Raw genomic sequence first — 19,454 nt, 5'->3', positions numbered from 1 at the left:
AAGTACAAATATCGCTTCTTGACGTTAGCATGCGTAAGTTATTTCTTATGCATGATATACATGATGTATTGATATTTCTCTAATTGTACATAGAGTAGAGAGTTAGTATTTCTTAAAAATATATCAATTATTTCTTAACTAAATAACAACAATTACAGAAAATTATAAAACAAAAAATACAATTTTTTCGCTTTTTAGACCTTCTAAAAACTTGAATCATCAATTTTTCACATTATTAAGTGCATACAATACAAGAAACAGCTCTAAAAGCAAACGCAAAAAAAATTAATAACAAATATCTATCATTTTAATATTGCTACATATCCTATTTTTTCAAGTTACTATTAAGCCTAGATGATCTAAGAAAGAATTCTATATACTAAAAAAAATCCTAAACTCATTTCCTCGAATTTCTTATATTCAATTAAAATATCTTTTAATTATATTCTTTGCATTCTTATACTAACATTTATGTCTTCTAATTTATACTATTTTATACTATTCATGCATTTTCAATTCATATACTAACCCTTCCTACTTAGAAAAACACTATATCTAAACGTCTCTGTATAATGACTACATTTTACATTTCTCTATTACTCATTTATCCATTTTCTCATATAACGTTCTTGAGTTGGAATTTTTGCGATTAACGACAAACTTACCTTCAAAAAAAATTAGAAATTAGATTAAAAGAAAGTTGAGCAAAAAAGATCATTTAATATTGATCACAGGAGGAAAAAGATACAAGGTTTTTGTATTATTTAAGAAATATTAAAATTTTAAAAGAAAAAATGGCGAATTCATGGAAACCACAGATTGAACCATTTTCACAACTTATTCAAATTCTTAGAGACTCTATTTCTGAAGATTCAGCACCTAGAAATGAAGCGATGAAGGTAAGCGTTTTTGTTTTATTTTTTTTAAAAAAATATATCCTAATTTTTATTTACTATAGTATCTAGAAGAAGCACAAAAAGTCCCAGATTTTAACAAATATTTAGCAAGTATTTTTATAGAAGCAGACAAGTTGGACATTTCTATCCGTTCAGCAGCAGGGTTACTTCTTAAAAATAACATTAGCATGTTTTTTCCTCAAATATCAGATGACGTTTTAATTTATCTTAAAGAAGCATCTATTAGTGGTCTTTCAGATACTCAACAACTTATTCGGAGTATTTCTGGTAATTTAATCACAACAATTATTAAGAAAGGAGGTATTATGAATTGCACAGAAATTCTTCCAAAACTTATGCAAATGCTCGAAAGTCCGGATATTTTAACACAGGAAGTAATAAACCAATGATTTGTCGAAAAAATACCATGTTTTGACTGTATTTTTCATAGGGAGCCTTTAGTGCTATGGCAAAAATATGTGAAGATTCTTCTCGTGAATTGGACCAGGAATATAACGGAGAGCGTCCTTTAAACTTTATGATTCCTAAATTTCTTTCTTATACAGATTCAGAAAATCCGAAAATTAGAGCAGACGCATTTTTTTGTCTTAATCAATTTATCTTAACTAGATCACAGTCACTTTTTGCTCATATAGATACATTTCTTGCAAAGCTTTTTCAATCAGCAACAGATAGCACGCCTGATGTGAGAAAAAATGTTTGTCAAGCATTAGTCATGCTTCTTGATGTAAAATCTGATAAAATTCTTCCATCATTTAACAGCATTGTTGAATATATGCTTTATTGCACATCTGATTCAGAAGAACATGTTGCATTAGAAGCTTGTGAATTTTGGTTAGCTGTTGCTGAACAGCCAGAGCTACAGACACCATTGGAACAGTATCTCGATAGGATTGTGCCAGCCTTATTGAAGGGAATGGTATATTCTGAAATAGATATCTTAACACTAGATGGAGGTGAAGATGATGCACATATTGCTGATAGATCAGAAGATATTAAGCCTCAGCATACAAAGGCAAAAATTCACGAAAACAAGCATATCTATGACGAGTCTTCTCAAAAAATTCCTAAACTAAAAGATAATAGTGATGATAATAATGATGATGATGATAATGATGATGATGATGATGATGATGATGAAACTGATGATGAAACATACTCTCAATGGAATCTAAGAAAATGTTCAGCAGCGGCTTTTGATGTTCTTTCTACAGTATATCACAATAAGCTTTTAGAAGTTTCTATGCCATATTTGAGACAAAATATTTTTAGTGAGGACTGGAAAATAAGAGAAGCAGGCGTACTTGCTTTAGGTGCTCTTGCAGAAGGTATTTTATGTTATATATATATTCATTGATTTATATAATTTAATTAGGCTGTTTTAATGATATGACAAAATTTCTGCCCGAACTATTCCCTTATTTAATATCTCTGTTGAATGATCCTAAAGTAATACTTAATTTTTAATAATTATTTTTTTTATAATACAATTTAGCCATTAATGCGACAGATGACATGTTGGACATTAGGGAGATATGCACGATGGGCTGCTTTTTTAGCATCGAGCGAAGAAAGACAAAAATATTTTATCACTCTTCTAGAAGGGGTATATTTTTATTCCAAAAATTTCTTTTAATAACAACATATGCAGTTATTGCGTACTGTATTAGATAACAACAAAAGAGTGCAAAAAGCAGGGTGCAGTGCTTTGGCTAACCTTGAAGAACAGGCTGGGCCAATTCTTATCCCTTATCTTGATCCTATTCTTCATACTTTAGTTATAGCATTTCAAAAATATCAGCAAAAAAACCTTCTCATATTATATGATGCACTTCAAACTCTTACAGATTCAGTTGGTCAATCTTTAAATAAAAAAGAATATATTGACATTTTAATGCCCCCTCTAATTGAAAAATGGAGTTCTCTTAGTGACGAAGATCGGAATCTTTTCCCTTTATTAGAAGTCAATTCATCTTACATACTTTAAAAAAATACTAATTAATTATTTAGTGTTTGTCATCAGTTACGGTTGCTTTAGGAGAAGGATTTATGCCATTTGCTCCACCTGTATTTTCTCGTTGTATATCTATCATACACAAAACTCTAATGCAATTAAACCTGTATAATCAAGATCCAAGACTTGATGCGCCAGATAAAAATTTCCTTATAACATCTCTTGATTTATTAAGTGGCCTTGTAGAAGGTCTTGGACCCAATTTTGAATATTTAATCATGCAGGCCGAACCACCTCTTGTACAACTACTATCAATTTGCATTACAGATCCATTACCGGAAGTTAGACAATCATCATATGCATTGCTTGGGGACTTATCAATTTTTTGTTTTCAACATATTAAACCATATATAACACCTCTCATCTCAGAATTAATTGGACAATTAGACATGCATCATGAATCATTTGGCGTCTGTAGCAATGCAGCGTGGTCCGCTGGCGAAATATCCTTGAAAATGGGTAAACTTTTTTTATCTATGCATACAGAATATTAATCATTTAATAAAATAGGCCATGAAATGTTACCATATGTTGATCCGTTACTAAATCGACTAATTAAGCTACTCAAAGGGCCAAATACACTTCCAAGTGTTCTTGAAAACTGCGCCATAACCATAGGCAGACTAAGTTTAACATGCCCAGACTCAGTAGCTCCAAATCTCCGAAATTTTATCAAACCTTGGTGTTCAGCGTTAATGAACGTACGAGATAATGAAGAAAAGGATTCAGCATTTCGTGGAATATGTACAATTATATCTAGAAATCCAGAAGCTATGACTGATATCTTAACCGATTTTATGACAGCAATCAGTAAATTTCAAAAACCGTCTCCTGAACTGAATGACATGTTTTTGAAGGTATATTTTATATATCTTTTATTGAAATTCAACTAATGTATACAGATTCTACAAGGGTATAAAAGAATGATGAATGATTGGAACAACATAATTTCCAATCTTCATCCAGAAACACAGCAACGCTTGCGAGAACGTTATGCTATTTAATAAAATATTACAAATTTGGATATGGATATGTTCATATACCCTACATAACTTATTTTTCTGCATGTATAACATATTGAATTTTTATAATTTATCTTTAAAAAAATCCTGTTCGGCAAAAATCTGCCAGTCGTAGTCGAATATGCTAAAAATTCTACAAATGTTAGATACCCACAAAATGCCTTGAGAACGATTTCTATAACTATAGTGTACATTGCATTATAGTATTGTATACATTGTTCTTCGTTTTGTATATGTATTTTTCTTTTTTAATCTAACGTAGACTAATTATGTTGTTAGTAAAAAGATAACTAATATTTATAAGACATAACTACAATGGCATCATATCCATACGACTATGAAAATGTCTTTGATCAGGATTATTTAGTGGATGATGCCCTGATAGAAGATATTTGGGCACAAGATGAATTTACAGAACTTCATTCAGTAGCTTCAAATAAAATGCGAATAACAGAAGAAGGAAAAAATGAAAATCATGAAGAACGAGAAGCATTTACATTACATATAAAGAAAAATGATGAAAGTAATATTCAACCGTATCTCGAAATATCATCAAAAAACTTAACTGAATCACATGTTCAATATGCCCTTGGGTTTGACAAAAATAGCAGAACAAGTAATCCTGGTAAAGAATCAGAAACAAAACAACTACAAAGGAATGTTAAGCTCTTTAATGATCTCCCATCTGCGAAGCATGAAGCGCTTAAAACATTTGAGGAACATTTTTATAATATTTATCATTCCAAAGACCTAGGAGAATCAGGACAAGATGAAATTATGACATGTGAGTGTAAATCTGAATGGGGTTTGTAAACTAAGTGTTTTTTTTTTTTTTTAATAAAATATTTAGACGGAACAAAAAACCACGCATGTGGTAAAAATTCAGATTGTATTAATAGAATGACATCTGTGGAATGCACTGATGACTGTAATTGTGGAGAGGATTGTCAAAATCGGAGATTTAAGCTAAAACAGTATTCAAATATTGATGTTATTAAAACAAAAAAAAAAGGCTATGGTATAAGAGCAAATTCTGATATGGAGTCCGGTCAATTTATCTATGAATATGTAGGAGAGGTAATAGACGAAAGAAAATTTCGAAAAAGAATGAAAATATATGCCAATGAAGACATTAAACATTTTTATTTTATGATGCTTCAAAGAGGTGAATATATTGATGCTACCAAAAAAGGGGGGCTTGCAAGATTTTTAAATCACTCATGCTCCCCTAATTGTTATGTAGATAAATGGGTTGTAGGAACAAAATTACGCATGGGTATTTTTTGTAAACGTAATATATTAAAAGGTGAAGAGTTAACTTTTGATTATAACGTCGATCGATACGGGTATAACATTTAGATTTGTTTCCTTGATCCCTAATTTATTTTAAGAAATACAGCACAGCCATGTTACTGTGAGGAGCCTGGATGTATTGGATTTATTGGAGGAAAAACCCAGACTGAATTAGATTCAAAAATACCTCAAAATATACTAGAAGGCATAAAAGCATGTTTCAAAAATATAACTAATTTTCTTAGCCCTAGGTTTTGAAGATTTAGACTTTTGGGATTTTTCATCAAAAAAAATTCGAAAAAAGAAAAAAGGAGAAACAGATGAAGAATATTATAATTCTTTACAATCTAACCCTGTAGATGAAAATGGTGTAACTAAGATAATGAGTGCCCTTCTCCAATGTAAAGAGCGTTGGATTATTAATAAACTTTTATTAAGAATTCATGTTATTAATATTAATTTATAGCTCTTCTAATTTTATATAGTCTAATAATGATCCTATTATTCAAAGAAGAGTAATGAAAATGCATGGATATCAAATTCTTGGCTCTGTTCTTCGTGATTGGCAAGGCGATTTTGATATTTCTAATATGGTTCAAATTATTATATATTAAATTTTCACTTTTTTACATTTTTCAGATCCTTAATATTCTTTTGAAATGGCCAAGGATTACAAAAAATAAAATCTCTAGCTCTAAAATAGAAACTACTGTTCAAACTTTAGCGTCTCATGAAAATGCAGAATTAAGAAGAATGGCTCAAGAAGTAATATAATCATAACTACTATTATATAATCTAACTATATATTAGCTTATCAAAGAATGGGGGAATCTGTCGATAGCTTATCGAATTCCAAAAAAAGCAGTATGTATCATATTTTTATAAAATTATTAACTAAATTTATAGAAAACACAGCCAATAGAAACTGTTTACTCCCAATCAGAAAATACTGATAGTGATTCAAAATCATATCAGTCCCCGGATTCCCAGAATAGCCCAATTTCTAATGAACAATATTACCGTTTTTCTAAATTCAAAAATTATGATAACTACCATACAAATAAAGGATCATCATTTCGAAGCGAAAGATTTTGGAAACCTGACATACGATATTCAGATGATCCAGATATACGAGGATCCAGATCATGGGTTCCACGTACTATTGAAGGAAATTCTCGTATTTTACCTCCAGGTTGGGCAGTTGCAAAGACTCAAGATGGAAAGACATACTATTACAGTGGAGATAAAGTGCAATGGGAGTTTCCTCTTGAAACACTGCCACCGCCACCACCGCCTCCACCACCATCATCATCTAATAATACGTCTCTTGATTTACAAAGAATTATCGATGAAGCCAATGCAGAATTAATGGAACGACAACATAGTATTTCTAAACATGATTCTAAAAACAATAAAAACAATATAAATAAAGATAGAAGTTATAAGCATTCATCTAGCAAAAGCGAAAAAGGAAAAATTTCTATAGAAAAAATACTAATAAAAACAGTAAAACTTCATATATTCAAAATATAAAGCTAATAAAAATGATAGTTTGCTAAATATGTACCAAATGTAATTGCAAAATTCCAGGATCAACTTGGGAAAGACGAATTCAAGAAGCGGGCCAAAGAAGTATAACAAAAATATTGAATTAAAATATATCTTATATGAAGCAGATTGTAGAAATACTTGTTAAAAAAGAAATGCGACCGGGACATGAAATAAAGAGTATATATGAACTCAGCAATACAAAAAAGAAAAAAATTAAAGAATTTAGTCAAACATATATAGAAAAAGTTATTAATAGAAAAAAAGAAAAAAATACAAAAGAAAAAAATACACAAAAAACAACTAAATCACATAAACAAGAAATTTCAAATGGATTTAAGAGTATTTCTAATGAATACCATTCAGCAATTTCAAAAAATAGACATGATTAAGACAATGAGTACGATTTTTGTATGAAGAATCATTATCTTTAAAAATCAATAATATATTTTCATCTACGAATAAGTTCAAAATAAAGAATTTAAAATATTATTCGTATTGCGTATAATTTAAACAGACATTTTAAATCATTATAACTAAACTAAATAATCTATTTTGTAAGATTATATATTTAAAATATACTATGTTTTATTTTTTATTTAATTATACATTTTATAATTATCTCATTATAATTTATCTGCATTACTCATTTATCTAATTATTTATAAAAACACAATATTTCAAATATTAATTTATAAATTTGATAAAGTTCTATGAAAACACATCAAATTTTCTAAAATATTTAATAAAGCCTTTTTGCATAAATACAAAAATTGCTTATTTCTTAACTTAATAGATGTTAAAAATTAATTATTTTTAAAATACTAGAAAAAATACACCATTTTTAATCTAATACTTTGTGGATAACCTCTTTTTAAAAAATACTAAATAATATGTTCATTAAAAATACAAAATCTTTTACACATCATTATATATATTATTATTTTTGCGTCTTTTGTTTTTTCTATCAAAACCAGACATAGAAGAAACTCCCTTTATATCTTCCTGACTTAAAATAATCATACCTTTACGATATTTTCCAACTGTAATCTCATTTAACCCATAATTTCGTTTTTTTTTTATTTTGGACTTAAATGTAGGTAAAGCTCGAACAATACCAGCTTCTTTAGCCTTTTTCTTAGCAATCTCACTCCTGACTTTTGCTTTAAGCTTCATTCCTAATCTTATTTTGAAAGGAATTTTTTCTTTAAAAACATCTTTACCACCTAATAACTTAATCCTGTTTTCAATAATTTTGTGTCTTTGCTTTCCAGTAGGTTCAAGAGAAAAAGCAGAACTGTCTGATCCCTTTTTCAAAAAATGAGACTCCTCTAGCAACCTTTGTAAAGCAATATCGTTTTTTAATTGATCATTCTCTAGGTCCTTTTTTTTAGAAAATTTTAAAGACTTCTTTCTTTCAAAAAAATCCGAAAATTTAGACAACTTAAAATATTAGTTAAATATTTATTACAAAACATTCAACCTTAAAGGAATGAAACTGTGTATTTTTATTTGCAACAACAGTCGATCCTTCTACATTTTCAGAAAAAGTGACAATTTTTGGAGATTCTTTAAAATCTTAATACAGAAATACAATAAAAATAAAATAACAAAATAAAAATAAAATTTACCATCTTCAATATCCTCATTTTTAATATTTTGTAATATTATCGAATCCTGAAGTTCATTTTTTTTAATTTTTTTAACACCTAAAAAACAAGTACTTCCAAACTGATTTTCAAAGCTCTTTTTCAGTAATTTCAATGCATTCTTTTCTAATTCAGGAGATATTTCAAAACCTTTTATTTTTTCACTTTTCATGACGTTAAAAATAAAATCATTCGAAAACATAAATATACTTAAATATTAAAAAGAAAGCAGGAAAAAACAAAAAAAGATAAACAAAAGCTATTATTTTTGTAGAATGTAAAAATATAATGCTTAAAAATACAAATTTTAATTCTTTTCAATCAAAATTTCTTAACAATAATTTCAAAACTTGTAACTTTTAAAATTAAAAAGCATCTATAAAAGTATGAAGAAAGCAGGAATTCATGAAAAAGTAGAAAAAAATCGACTAAAAAATGTGAAAGAAATAGATGATTCTTCTATACAAATGGTAGATAACATCTTCACCTATTGCATTTCTATCTTACCAATATAAACTGTTTCAGATAACTTCAAAAAATAAGCGAAATATGTATTGTACTAGTGACTCAAAAGTATCAGCAATGCTTCCATTAAAATCTTGCTCAGAATTTCAGAAAATCAATTCAAATCTAAATATTAAATCAAATCATTCTGAACAATATCTTAAAGAAAATCTATTATATGAAGTTGAGCCTAAATCAAATGATTTAGTAAAAAAAAACAATTTTTTCCATCATAGCGGGTTTCAACTACAAAAAAATCCTCAGAAACATTTTTTTACAGAAACAAATACTTTATCACAATTCCAAGAAACTGATATTTTATCAGGAAAGCAACAATTTCCAAAATTTTTTCATGCAAATGATGGATTTATGTCACAAGATAATCATTTTTTACAAGATACAAACTTACCAATTTCTTTAAAATCACCTCGTCTAATATCAAAAAATAACTCTGTTCAATCATTAACTATTTCAGAAAACAAAACACCACTAAGTTCTCCCTATACTTCTCCCAAGAAAAAGCATGTCGAGAATTTAGAGAATTTTTCAAATATTGCATATATAAACGATATGATGTCTTTAAATGTACTACAAAAATCACCAAAATGTACTCTATATAAACAAAATTCTCCAAAATTCACACCAAAAACATTAAAAACAGAATCAAGACTTGTATTAACAGAAGTATCAGATAACACAAAATTTGCTCGTACAAATAGAAAAGTAATTATTATTTAAAAATCAACACATGTATAATTCTTTTTAGATTCTTGATCTGGAAATATCGAATACATCATTACTTGCTCTAAATGATAATTTAGAAAAACAAACCCGCCGTCAAATGTCTGAAATTAAAGAATTACGGAAAAAAATTATAACCGAAAACCTATATATTACAAACTCAACATCAAATTCTGCATTGAGTTCTGACGAAAGCGAGTCAGATTCTAAACTATCCCAAACTTCAGATTCTTCTATAACTGATCATCAGAGAATTATAGATAATTCATTATCTTTTATGAAATCTTTAAGAAGGGTTCTTAGACTTACAAAGAATTTAATAAAAGAAGGTCATCAAGCACTAAGAAGCCCCAAAAATGATATTCCTATATATTTAAAAGTTTTAAATAAAAATACAGATTTACAAGAAATAAATTACAAAAATGAAACAAATTTCGAAAATTCATAAAAATACTCAAATATACAAATATAAAAATTATAAATAACAAAATATAAAAAAATCAAACAAATTAGTTTAAAAATATAATCAATTTTTTTTTATTGTTTTAAATCCTTTTTTCAATAAATGTTTCATACGTTAAGAAATACTTTGAAAATAAAAAATGAAACTTAAGGTTTTTTTTTTTAATCTAATAAAATCCAAATACTATATCAAAAAATCATGTTCATAAATGTTTTTACTAAAAGATTTTTTACAACAGACAATTATTAAAAGTAAAAAATACTATATTTCACAATGATAATAATTTAGAATCATATTTTTAAAAATGAAAAATTAATCAATTCTTTTAGATTAATTTTGATTATTTAAAAATATTTTAAATTTAAAATTCAATTTTATATCTAAAATCATTATAATATTAAAAATTAAAATCAAAAGTTTAAAATATTTTTAAATAACAAATCCTAAAACCTCAAAGTCGCAATTAACCTCAAAAATTCAATAAATAAATCATTTTTATTAAATATTTTGATTTTATAAAAAATTAATTTTTTTATAATATGAAAATTAAATAATCTTTTACTATTTTTTTATTAATTCTAAATAAATCTATATTTCATTTTTTTATAATATTTTTTTATTAGAAAATCAATATTGTTTCTTTTTGAATTAATATATAAATATTTAATAATTTTAACTACCATTATTCATTATCATATGAAAAAAAGTATTTTAAAATCGATATAAACGCAGCAGATCTCCAATATTATTTATTAAAAAACAATATGCAATAGAAACTTTTATCAACAATTACGAAAAGATAAAAATATGAAATAAATTTTTGACTAAAATCAATGACATTAATTAAACCAACGTCATCCCACCAAAATTATTACAATTAAAACTTTTTTCAATTACTGAACGACATCGAAGGAGCTTCATAATTGCATAGAATCGGTCCTACTTTAAAGTTAATAAATATTTTATACAACAAAAACTAACAATATTTGTTTTAACCAAGTCAACAATAGCAAGAAGAGAAATGGGATAAGAAAGAACTTCTATTATAGCCAACCATAAGCAAGCTGCAACAATTTCAGATGGACGATATGCCAGATATTGTATACCTAGAAACATTTTAAATAAAAACCAAATTTAGAATATAAATTACTAATAAATACATCATCAAAATAACTCATAGCCAAACGACGGATTTTTTGGCGTTTATTTTCCTTTATTTTCTTAAATACATTGTGAGAAAGCAAAATTTCTGAAATATTAATTTCGAATACATATATACTATCCACAAATATATGAAAATCCAAAGCAATTAAAACATTTCTCTCAAATTTCTATAAATATAAATACGATATGTTATTCTATACTTTATTCTTACATCCAATTTCGGAACCTGGTTAATTTTTTTAACTCCACATACTTTTAAAAACTCTTTACGAGCTAAATATTATGAATTAAAATAATAATTAAAAAAATAACATACAAACAATAAAATCGGACGTTAATTTTGTTGCAATAAACAAACACCCAATCCCTACTTTAAATATATGGCTTCGTTTATTAATAGGCATAACACTAAGACACCGATCCAACAATACTGTAGCAATTGCAGCTAACACTTAATTTTTTTCTAAACTCTCAAAATCTTACCGGTATCCTTTGTAATTAAATAGTATGGTCTCTGTTTAAAATTAATAAAATATTTAACAAAAACAATTCATCATACTGTATGAAACCATCTAATTAAATTCTTTCTCCAAAAGTCCACCTCTGGAATCCTCTGAACTTGTTCCATATACATAGGATTAATTCTAGAACAATTATGTCGTTCAGAAGCCAAAATATTCTCAAAAACTATTGTAGTTTCAAACGGTACCATTCTTTCAGACATAACTATCCATTCTTTCAAAAAACATGGATACGTTGACAAAAACATAGGTATTTGGTCTAAAGAAAAAATTGACTTATTTGAACCTTCACTTATCCCATTTTCTTTATAATTATGTCTTTTTCTATTACCAATCGCTGCTTCTTTCAAACAATTGTACGTAATACAATTATGCTTCCTTTCTAGTGATATTGAACGAAAAGAACACACATGCCGAAACATTTGAAATCAAAATTATCATCAAATATTTACTTATTTTTCCTTTTTTCGACTTATATGCACTTTTTATATCACCTAATTTTTATTATAAAAAACCCAAAAAAACTCAATTTTCATGCAAAAAAAACATATATTTTCTTTTAAACTAACAAAGTATATTTTTAACGTAAAAACATCCTTATTATTTACTATTTCCCATTCTACATCTCATTTACATTAATTAACATAATTTCGTTTCTCTTATCAATTAAGACACTTTCCCCAGAAAAATCACATGCAGACAACTATAAAATCACTATAGCAACACTATCACTTTTCTAAAAGCGTTGCTCTAGCAACATTGTGATGAATATTAAACGAAAGAACGGGACACGTAATTTTCAACAAAATTATTCAGAATTCTAAGAGAACAAAATGTCACATCTGGATCACTCATGGCAAGAAATTCAACACAAAACATTTACAAAGTGGTTAGTTTTTTGTTTTTTTTTTTTCGAAAAATTGAAAAAAATAGGTTAAATACAAGACTTTCAAGTCTAGATTTAACACCAGCAGTTAGTCTTAAAACAGATCTTTCAGATGGAATACGTTTAATTTGTTTACTTGTATGAATATACTTTATAAAAATTGATTATAACTAAAATTTTAGGAAACTATTGGTAATGAAAATCTTGGCAAATATAATAAAAATCCGCGTTTACGGGTTCAAAAAGCAGAGAATGTTAATATAGCACTTGAATACATTAAGTCACGCGGAATTCCGCTTACAAATATTGGAGCAGAAGGTGAGATTAACGATTGGTAGATAAAAAGTGTCTTATAATAGATATTATTGATGGCAATTTAAAGTTGATCCTTGGTCTACTTTGGACACTTATTTTAAGATTTACAATTGCGGATATAAAGTTTATTTTCGCTCCTTTTTTTAAGGAAAGCACTAATTGGAGATAGTGAAGAAGGATATACTGCAAAAGAAGGTCTATTACTTTGGTGTCAGCGACAGACATCTGGTTATGCAAATGTTAATATCTGCGATTTTACAACAAGGTAGGACTTTATGATATAAATAGTGTATAATTATCTAATTCTTTCAAAGTTGGACAGATGGGCTTTCTTTGTATGCATTTGCATTTTGTATTATAATATCAAACTAATTACTTAAGTTGTGCTTTAATTCACAAACATCGCCCAGACTTGTTAAATTTTGATGAACTAGATATCAAGGACTGTAGAAAAAATATTACACTGGCGTTCGAAGTTGCTTCTAAATATATAGGAATTCCTGTAAAAACAAAATAAAGTATAATAAATGTATTAATTAAAAATAGCAATTACTTGATGTGGAAGATATTTGTGATGTTAGCAAACCTGATGAAAGATCTATCATGACCTATATCGCTCAATATTTCCATGCCTTTTCCACTTTAGGTTTAAATCAAGTTACCAATATTATTATTAATAGTATCTAGATAAAGTGGAAACGGCTGGACGAAGAGTTGAAAAATTTGCAAAAACAATGCAATCTGTATCTATTATGCAAAGTGATTATGAAACAAAAATGAAACAAGTATTTTTCTTTTATCATTCATTCTTTCTAATATTATACATACAGTTAATTGATTCTATTAATAAAATCCAAACATTATGGGGTATATCAACTTTCGATGATTCATATGCAGATGCAAAACTCCAATCATTAGAGTTTAATGATTATAAAAAAACATTAAAAAGAGATTGGGTTAAAGAGAAACTCTTTTTAGAATCTCTAATGCATGATATTCAAACAAAACTTAAATCTTATTGTTTAAAGAATTACATTCCTCCAAAGGGTTTAGAATTAAATGATTTAGATATTACTTGGAAAGGACTCATAAAGGCAGAAGTTAAAAAATCAAGACAAATAAATGAAAAAATCAGAGAGTAATACATTATTTTTTTATATAATCACAAAACTTATATCTATAGTATCAAAGAAAATCTTCGTAGATCATTTGCTGAAAAAGCAAACAACTTTTCATTAATGCTTAGTACAATATCCATTGAAATTAGCGGACTTAAAGGTGATCTTGAAGAACAATTGGAACAAGTTACGCTTCTTAAAGAACACATTAAGCCTCTTAGAGACGAATTGCAGCAATTGAAACACCTAGACGAAAATTGTAAAGAAGCTAAGATCGAAGAAAACGATTATACAAACTTTTCATATGATGATTTGGAATATGAATTGGATCTAGCATCAGATTCAGTTCACAAAAAATTACAGTTTATTGAATGCCAGGTACATGCATTTAGGCTTTTATTTTAAAAAACTAAAATATAGATTCTCACTCGTCAAAAAACAAATCTTACACCTGCACAAATGAAAGAATTTGATGCTGTCTTTAAGCATTTTGACCGTTACGGGATTGGTGCCTTACAAGGAGATGTATTTACAGCCGCATTAGCAGCTCTTGGTCTTGCTTATGATGAACAAGAAATGGAAGATATCATTGCAAAGGCAAGCAGTGATACAGGCGTTGTTACGTATTCTCAATTTATCGATTTTCTGGTATGTATTAGTATGTTAGAATCTAGACATTACTAAATTAATAAAGGTTGATGAAATGGAAGATCATAATTCTCCTGATCAAGTTCTTTTGGCATTTAGAGATGTAGCAGATGGAAAAGTAAGTAAACAAATTATTTTAATCAATTGTTTAAACATTTTTGAGCCATATGTCACCGAATTGGATTTACGGCAGTCTTTAATACCTTCAACAGAAGTAGAATATCTTATTTCTCAGATGCCAGAGTTACAAGAAAACGAAACAGAAGTTGACGAAGAAGACCACGGGTATCCAATCTTTGACTATTGCTCATATATGGAAAGTCTTCTTGATCTTAATGACACAATTATAAAAAACAAGAACACATGTTGAAAACAAAGCACTTGATTTACCTAAATTATCAATGATTTACATAATTACTAATATCCAGTAATATTAATTTTTTATTCTTAAATTCGACTATCTATTCCAAACACAATATGTTCTACGCATCTAGGATTCAAATACTTCTAACGTACATTTCATCCATCTAATCAGTTATTTTTAACCCTTGACATATATTATTATCACAAACGATTAAATTTACTAAAATCCAAAAACATTCTTAAAAATCAAAAAGAAACAATTTTTTCATTGTTAAAATAGCAATTTTTCAAATATTTAACTTCTAAGATATCCCTTTTTCGGTTTTACTTCAAATTTACCTAATCATCAAATCATTGAATATGATGTTCTAAAATACTATTTTTTCTCCTAAAAAGTACAGTTGTGTCTTATTGTAGTAAAGAAATATGTCATAATATTCTTTTGTATCAATTTAATGTTTTTTTCTTATTTTCACAATGTTTCTTCCTTTACATCAGCACACGAATAAGCATAATATTCTATTAAAAACAAAATGGTCTCAGAAATAATAATAAATCATAATGAGAAAAAAACAGAAAGCTTTAGAGAAGAAATACAGAAAAAACAACCTAGAATTATTGAAGTTCCTTTGAAAGAACAAGGACAACTTGTCGAAATCGATTGTGCAACACTTCCAGAAGATGCAATGGAACTTTGTGAAATTTTAGAATGTGAAAGTGCTTCAAAAGAACTATGGATTCAGTTTTCTGTATGATAGGTATATTAAAATATCTTTTTTGCCATTAAAAGTACTTTAGTATGAGTATCGGCGACAAGGATATGTGAATCAAGCAATTGATATCTTAACACGAGGCTTAAAGGGTAAATTATATTTTTAAGTAACATAAAATTATATTTTTATATGTTTTTTAAGCGGATATATCTCGAGAAAATAAACTGCCTCTGTATTCTATGCTTGCAGCATTATATTTAGAAAAAGCACGTAGAGCACCTAAAACTACAAACCAGGAACACTCCGAATCAACAATACAAACAAAAGATTATTACCATCAGCAAGTAACTCAAGCATTGAATGAAGCAAATAGAATTGATTTTTCATTTTTGCCAAATATCCTTACAAGAGGTTTTTTTACAATATTTTTTTTAAACAAATCTTATATTTAATATAGCAGTTTGGAATATTATGCGAGCAGCATCAGAAAAAACATTAATGGATCAAGCAGGAAAGTATTTTGATAGTGTCTTAAAAACAGATCGGAACAATTTATTTGCAATGCTTGGAAAAGCACGAATTCTTTTTTCACATAAAAATTATACAGGAGCGTTAAAACTTTATCAAACAATTTTGTCATCAAAGCCTGATTTTATTCCGGATCCAAGAATTGGAATTGGACTTTGTTTTTGGGAATTAAATATGAAACAAGACGCCAAAGCAGCGTGGGAAAGATCTCTAGAATTAGTAACTCTTTTTATAAAAATATCATCAAATGTTAACAATATATTATTTAGGATTCAAAGAATGTATCATCAAATACACTTTTAGCATTATACCATCTTTATTCTGCTTTTTCTAAAACAGGAACATCTGAATTTTTGGAAGAATATAAAAAATCATTGCAATACGCTCAAAATGCATACAAAGAATCACAAGAAGCATCTTATTCTGCAAACATTTTATCATCTTATTTTTTTTCTAAAAAGAATATCAATTCAGTAAATATAATTAATACTCTTTTATTACTTATTAAAATTTAGGTTATCAAACTATCCGAAAAAGCATTACAATACGCAGATACTAACTCACTAATAAGTGATAGTCTATTCTTGATGGCAAGGGCATATCATTATATGGTTTATATACATTTTCTTTTTTAAATAATATAATAAAGATAGAAAAACTATGAAAAAGCTTCTGGATTATATCAACATTCATATAATACCAAAGAAAGTAATTTTATTTCAGCAATTGGGTTAGGACAAATAAAACTTATTCAAGGTAAACTATCTAATAGTTTTTATATTTTATTAAAAAACAGATGACATTATTGGTGCAAAATTAATATTTGAAAAAATCACAGAGCAAAATCCCAAGTGTATAGAAGCACTAACGATACTTGGATCGATATATACTTATGAAATATTATCTATAAATTCAAAGAATGATAAACAATTAGAAAAACAAAAAGCAAAATCATTATTAGAACGTGCAATACTTTTAATAAATAATTCGACAGAAAGGGATTTTTCTGATTCAGGGATTTTTATAACGTTAGCAGCTCTTTGTGAAGATGAAGACAATAATATTAGTCTAGAATGTAAGGAAATATACATTTACTATTTAATTCTTATGACGCTAGCATATGAACGTGCACTAAATTTAGAACACAGATTTCCTACTAATATTCTTCCTCAATTATTAAATAACATAGGCGTCCTTTACCATACTAAAGAAAATCTCATAAATGCTAGACAATTTTATCAGGATGCTTTGAATCAATGTGTTTCTATTGGACAACAAGAAAACAATACTACTGATGTTGATGCATTAGTAACAACCCTAACATATAATCTTGCACGTTGTGAAGAACAGGCTGAAAATTATGAAGAAGCAAAAAAGTTTTATGAAGAATTATTACAAAGACATCCAGATTATGTAGAAGGTATAAATTATTAAGTTTAGAAACATATATTAATTTTTTTAGCACGTGTTCGTTTATGTCATATGGAAATCATGAAAGGAGGAACAGAAGATACATCTAAAAAAATTAAACGCCTTATAGAAACGGATCCAGATAATCTAGATGTCCGAGCATATTTTGGATGGTATCTTAGCCGACAAAAATGGAATAAAGCTTCAAATGATAATCCAGAACAAAGACATTATACTCACACATTAAAATACTTTGATAAACATGATAGATATTCATTAACTGCTATGGGTAATCTTAATTTGCGTATAGCTCGAGAATCACGTCCTACCACAGACATAGAAAAGGAGAAAAGACAAAAAATTTATGAAAAGGCAGTAGAATTTTTCGATAAAGCTTTACAGCTTGATCCTAAAAATGCATATGCAGCACAAGGAATCGCTATAGCATTGGCAGAGAATAAACAGCACGCAAAAGCTTTATTAATATTAAGTAAAGTACGAGAAACATTAAAAAATGAATCCGTATACATAAATATGGGTCATTGTTTAACTGAAATGAAACAATATTCTAGAGCAATAGAATCATATGAATTAGCTTTAAATAAATACCAAAATCGAAGCAATCTGATAACATTTTCTTCTCTTGGAAAAGCTTGGTTACAAAGAGGAAAAGAAGAAAGAAGTCTTTTAGCATTAAAAGAAGCTCTTAAATATACAGAAAAAGCATTGAAACTGCAACCAAATAACACAGCTATTATTTTTAATATTGCATTTATTCAATTTAAATTTGCTGAAATAGCAAGAATACTGCCAGAAAATAGAAGATCTGTAGATGATTTGGAATATGCCTTGAAAATTTTAAATAATGCTATTGATACATTTTCAGACTTAGCAAATTCTAAACATCCTCCTTATTCTAAAGAAGATATTCAACAACGTGCTAACATGGGCCGCAATACTACACTTAGACAACTTGAACGAGCAATACAACAACAAAAAGAATTTGAAAGTACTAATTTAGCAAAATTGGATAGTGCTCGACAGAAGAGAAAAGAAGAACAGGAAAGAAAACAAGCAGAAGCAGAAGCATTGCGTGCTTCAGAAGAAAAGAAACAAAGAGAATTAGCAGAAGAACGAAGAATTATGCAAGAACAAATAAAGGAATGGGCCATGAAAAGAAAAGAGGAAAATTCTATTATAGAAGATGATACAGAAAAAGATAAAGATTCAGATGACCAAGGAAAGTCAAAAAAGAAAAACAAGCAGAAGAAAAAAAAACAAAAAAAACTAGAAAATGAAGACTCAGAAATTTCAACAGAAACAGAGGAACAAAACAATTATGATAATGAGAAACAAAAAAAAACTAAAACAAACGAACAACCAAAAAAAAAAAGAAAAATATCTAAAATTAGTTCTAAAAGAGAAATTATAAACAGTGATGATGAAGCTGAAAATTATAAGGATAAAGAAATGCTCAATATATCGGATGAGACACATATTACAAAAGAATATGATAAAAACAACTTATTCGGCAGTGATATTGAAGTAGAGATTTTAACATTATTTACATTTAGAACTAATTAATCATTTAGGAATAAACATCTAAAGTTATACATCATTCTTTAATATATCGTCTT

General features: G+C 27.6%; 7 protein-coding genes across 7 annotated transcripts; 5 read left to right on the top strand and 2 right to left on the bottom strand.

Moving 5' to 3' along the window:
• Positions 1-794: 794 nt before the first annotated feature.
• Positions 795-3,935, top strand: T551_00978 (uncharacterized protein; the record flags this gene model as incomplete). Its single annotated transcript, XM_018373241.1, has 9 exons — positions 795-899; positions 959-1,291; positions 1,348-2,245; positions 2,293-2,366; positions 2,413-2,523; positions 2,569-2,880; positions 2,928-3,390; positions 3,442-3,788; positions 3,834-3,935. 9 exons carry the CDS (start codon positions 795-797, stop codon positions 3,933-3,935), a joined length of 2,745 nt encoding a protein of 914 aa, XP_018230409.1.
• Positions 3,936-4,268: 333 nt separating this feature from the next.
• On the top strand, positions 4,269-7,186 carry T551_00977 (uncharacterized protein; the record flags this gene model as incomplete). The annotated part of the gene is made up of 10 exons (XM_018373240.1): positions 4,269-4,758; positions 4,804-5,299; positions 5,345-5,463; positions 5,492-5,691; positions 5,732-5,839; positions 5,886-6,011; positions 6,057-6,110; positions 6,153-6,752; positions 6,798-6,878; positions 6,923-7,186. The coding sequence occupies 10 exons, from the start codon at positions 4,269-4,271 to the stop codon at positions 7,184-7,186; spliced, it is 2,538 nt and encodes an 845-aa protein (XP_018230408.1).
• Positions 7,187-7,712: 526 nt separating this feature from the next.
• T551_00976 (uncharacterized protein) lies at positions 7,713-8,615 on the bottom strand (the record flags this gene model as incomplete). Its single annotated transcript, XM_018373239.1, has 3 exons — positions 7,713-8,237; positions 8,278-8,372; positions 8,426-8,615. 3 exons carry the CDS (start codon positions 8,613-8,615, stop codon positions 7,713-7,715), a joined length of 810 nt encoding a protein of 269 aa, XP_018230407.1.
• Positions 8,616-8,829: 214 nt separating this feature from the next.
• Positions 8,830-10,136, top strand: T551_00975 (uncharacterized protein; the record flags this gene model as incomplete). The annotated part of the gene is made up of 3 exons (XM_018373238.1): positions 8,830-8,913; positions 8,969-9,670; positions 9,714-10,136. The coding sequence occupies 3 exons, from the start codon at positions 8,830-8,832 to the stop codon at positions 10,134-10,136; spliced, it is 1,209 nt and encodes a 402-aa protein (XP_018230406.1).
• Positions 10,137-10,994: 858 nt separating this feature from the next.
• T551_00974 (uncharacterized protein) lies at positions 10,995-12,258 on the bottom strand (the record flags this gene model as incomplete). The annotated part of the gene is made up of 7 exons (XM_018373237.1): positions 10,995-11,090; positions 11,133-11,257; positions 11,302-11,482; positions 11,527-11,588; positions 11,632-11,760; positions 11,799-11,829; positions 11,875-12,258. 7 exons carry the CDS (start codon positions 12,256-12,258, stop codon positions 10,995-10,997), a joined length of 1,008 nt encoding a protein of 335 aa, XP_018230405.1.
• A 411-nt stretch (positions 12,259-12,669) lies between these two features.
• Positions 12,670-15,173, top strand: T551_00973 (uncharacterized protein; the record flags this gene model as incomplete). Its single annotated transcript, XM_018373236.1, has 13 exons — positions 12,670-12,725; positions 12,770-12,860; positions 12,905-13,040; positions 13,082-13,160; positions 13,207-13,302; positions 13,352-13,372; positions 13,419-13,539; positions 13,584-13,683; positions 13,725-13,822; positions 13,868-14,175; positions 14,221-14,533; positions 14,576-14,803; positions 14,850-15,173. 13 exons carry the CDS (start codon positions 12,670-12,672, stop codon positions 15,171-15,173), a joined length of 1,971 nt encoding a protein of 656 aa, XP_018230404.1.
• Positions 15,174-15,699: 526 nt separating this feature from the next.
• T551_00972 (uncharacterized protein) lies at positions 15,700-19,401 on the top strand (the record flags this gene model as incomplete). Its single annotated transcript, XM_018373235.1, has 10 exons — positions 15,700-15,915; positions 15,965-16,028; positions 16,081-16,290; positions 16,337-16,626; positions 16,677-16,880; positions 16,923-17,018; positions 17,061-17,163; positions 17,204-17,482; positions 17,525-17,827; positions 17,870-19,401. 10 exons carry the CDS (start codon positions 15,700-15,702, stop codon positions 19,399-19,401), a joined length of 3,297 nt encoding a protein of 1,098 aa, XP_018230403.1.
• Positions 19,402-19,454: the final 53 nt, after the last annotated feature.

This window comes from Pneumocystis jirovecii, assembly GCF_001477535.1.
Source record: "Pneumocystis jirovecii RU7 chromosome Unknown supercont1.4, whole genome shotgun sequence".
NCBI lineage: Eukaryota > Fungi > Ascomycota > Pneumocystomycetes > Pneumocystales > Pneumocystaceae > Pneumocystis > Pneumocystis jirovecii.
This window is presented reverse-complemented; position numbering and strand designations above follow the sequence as displayed.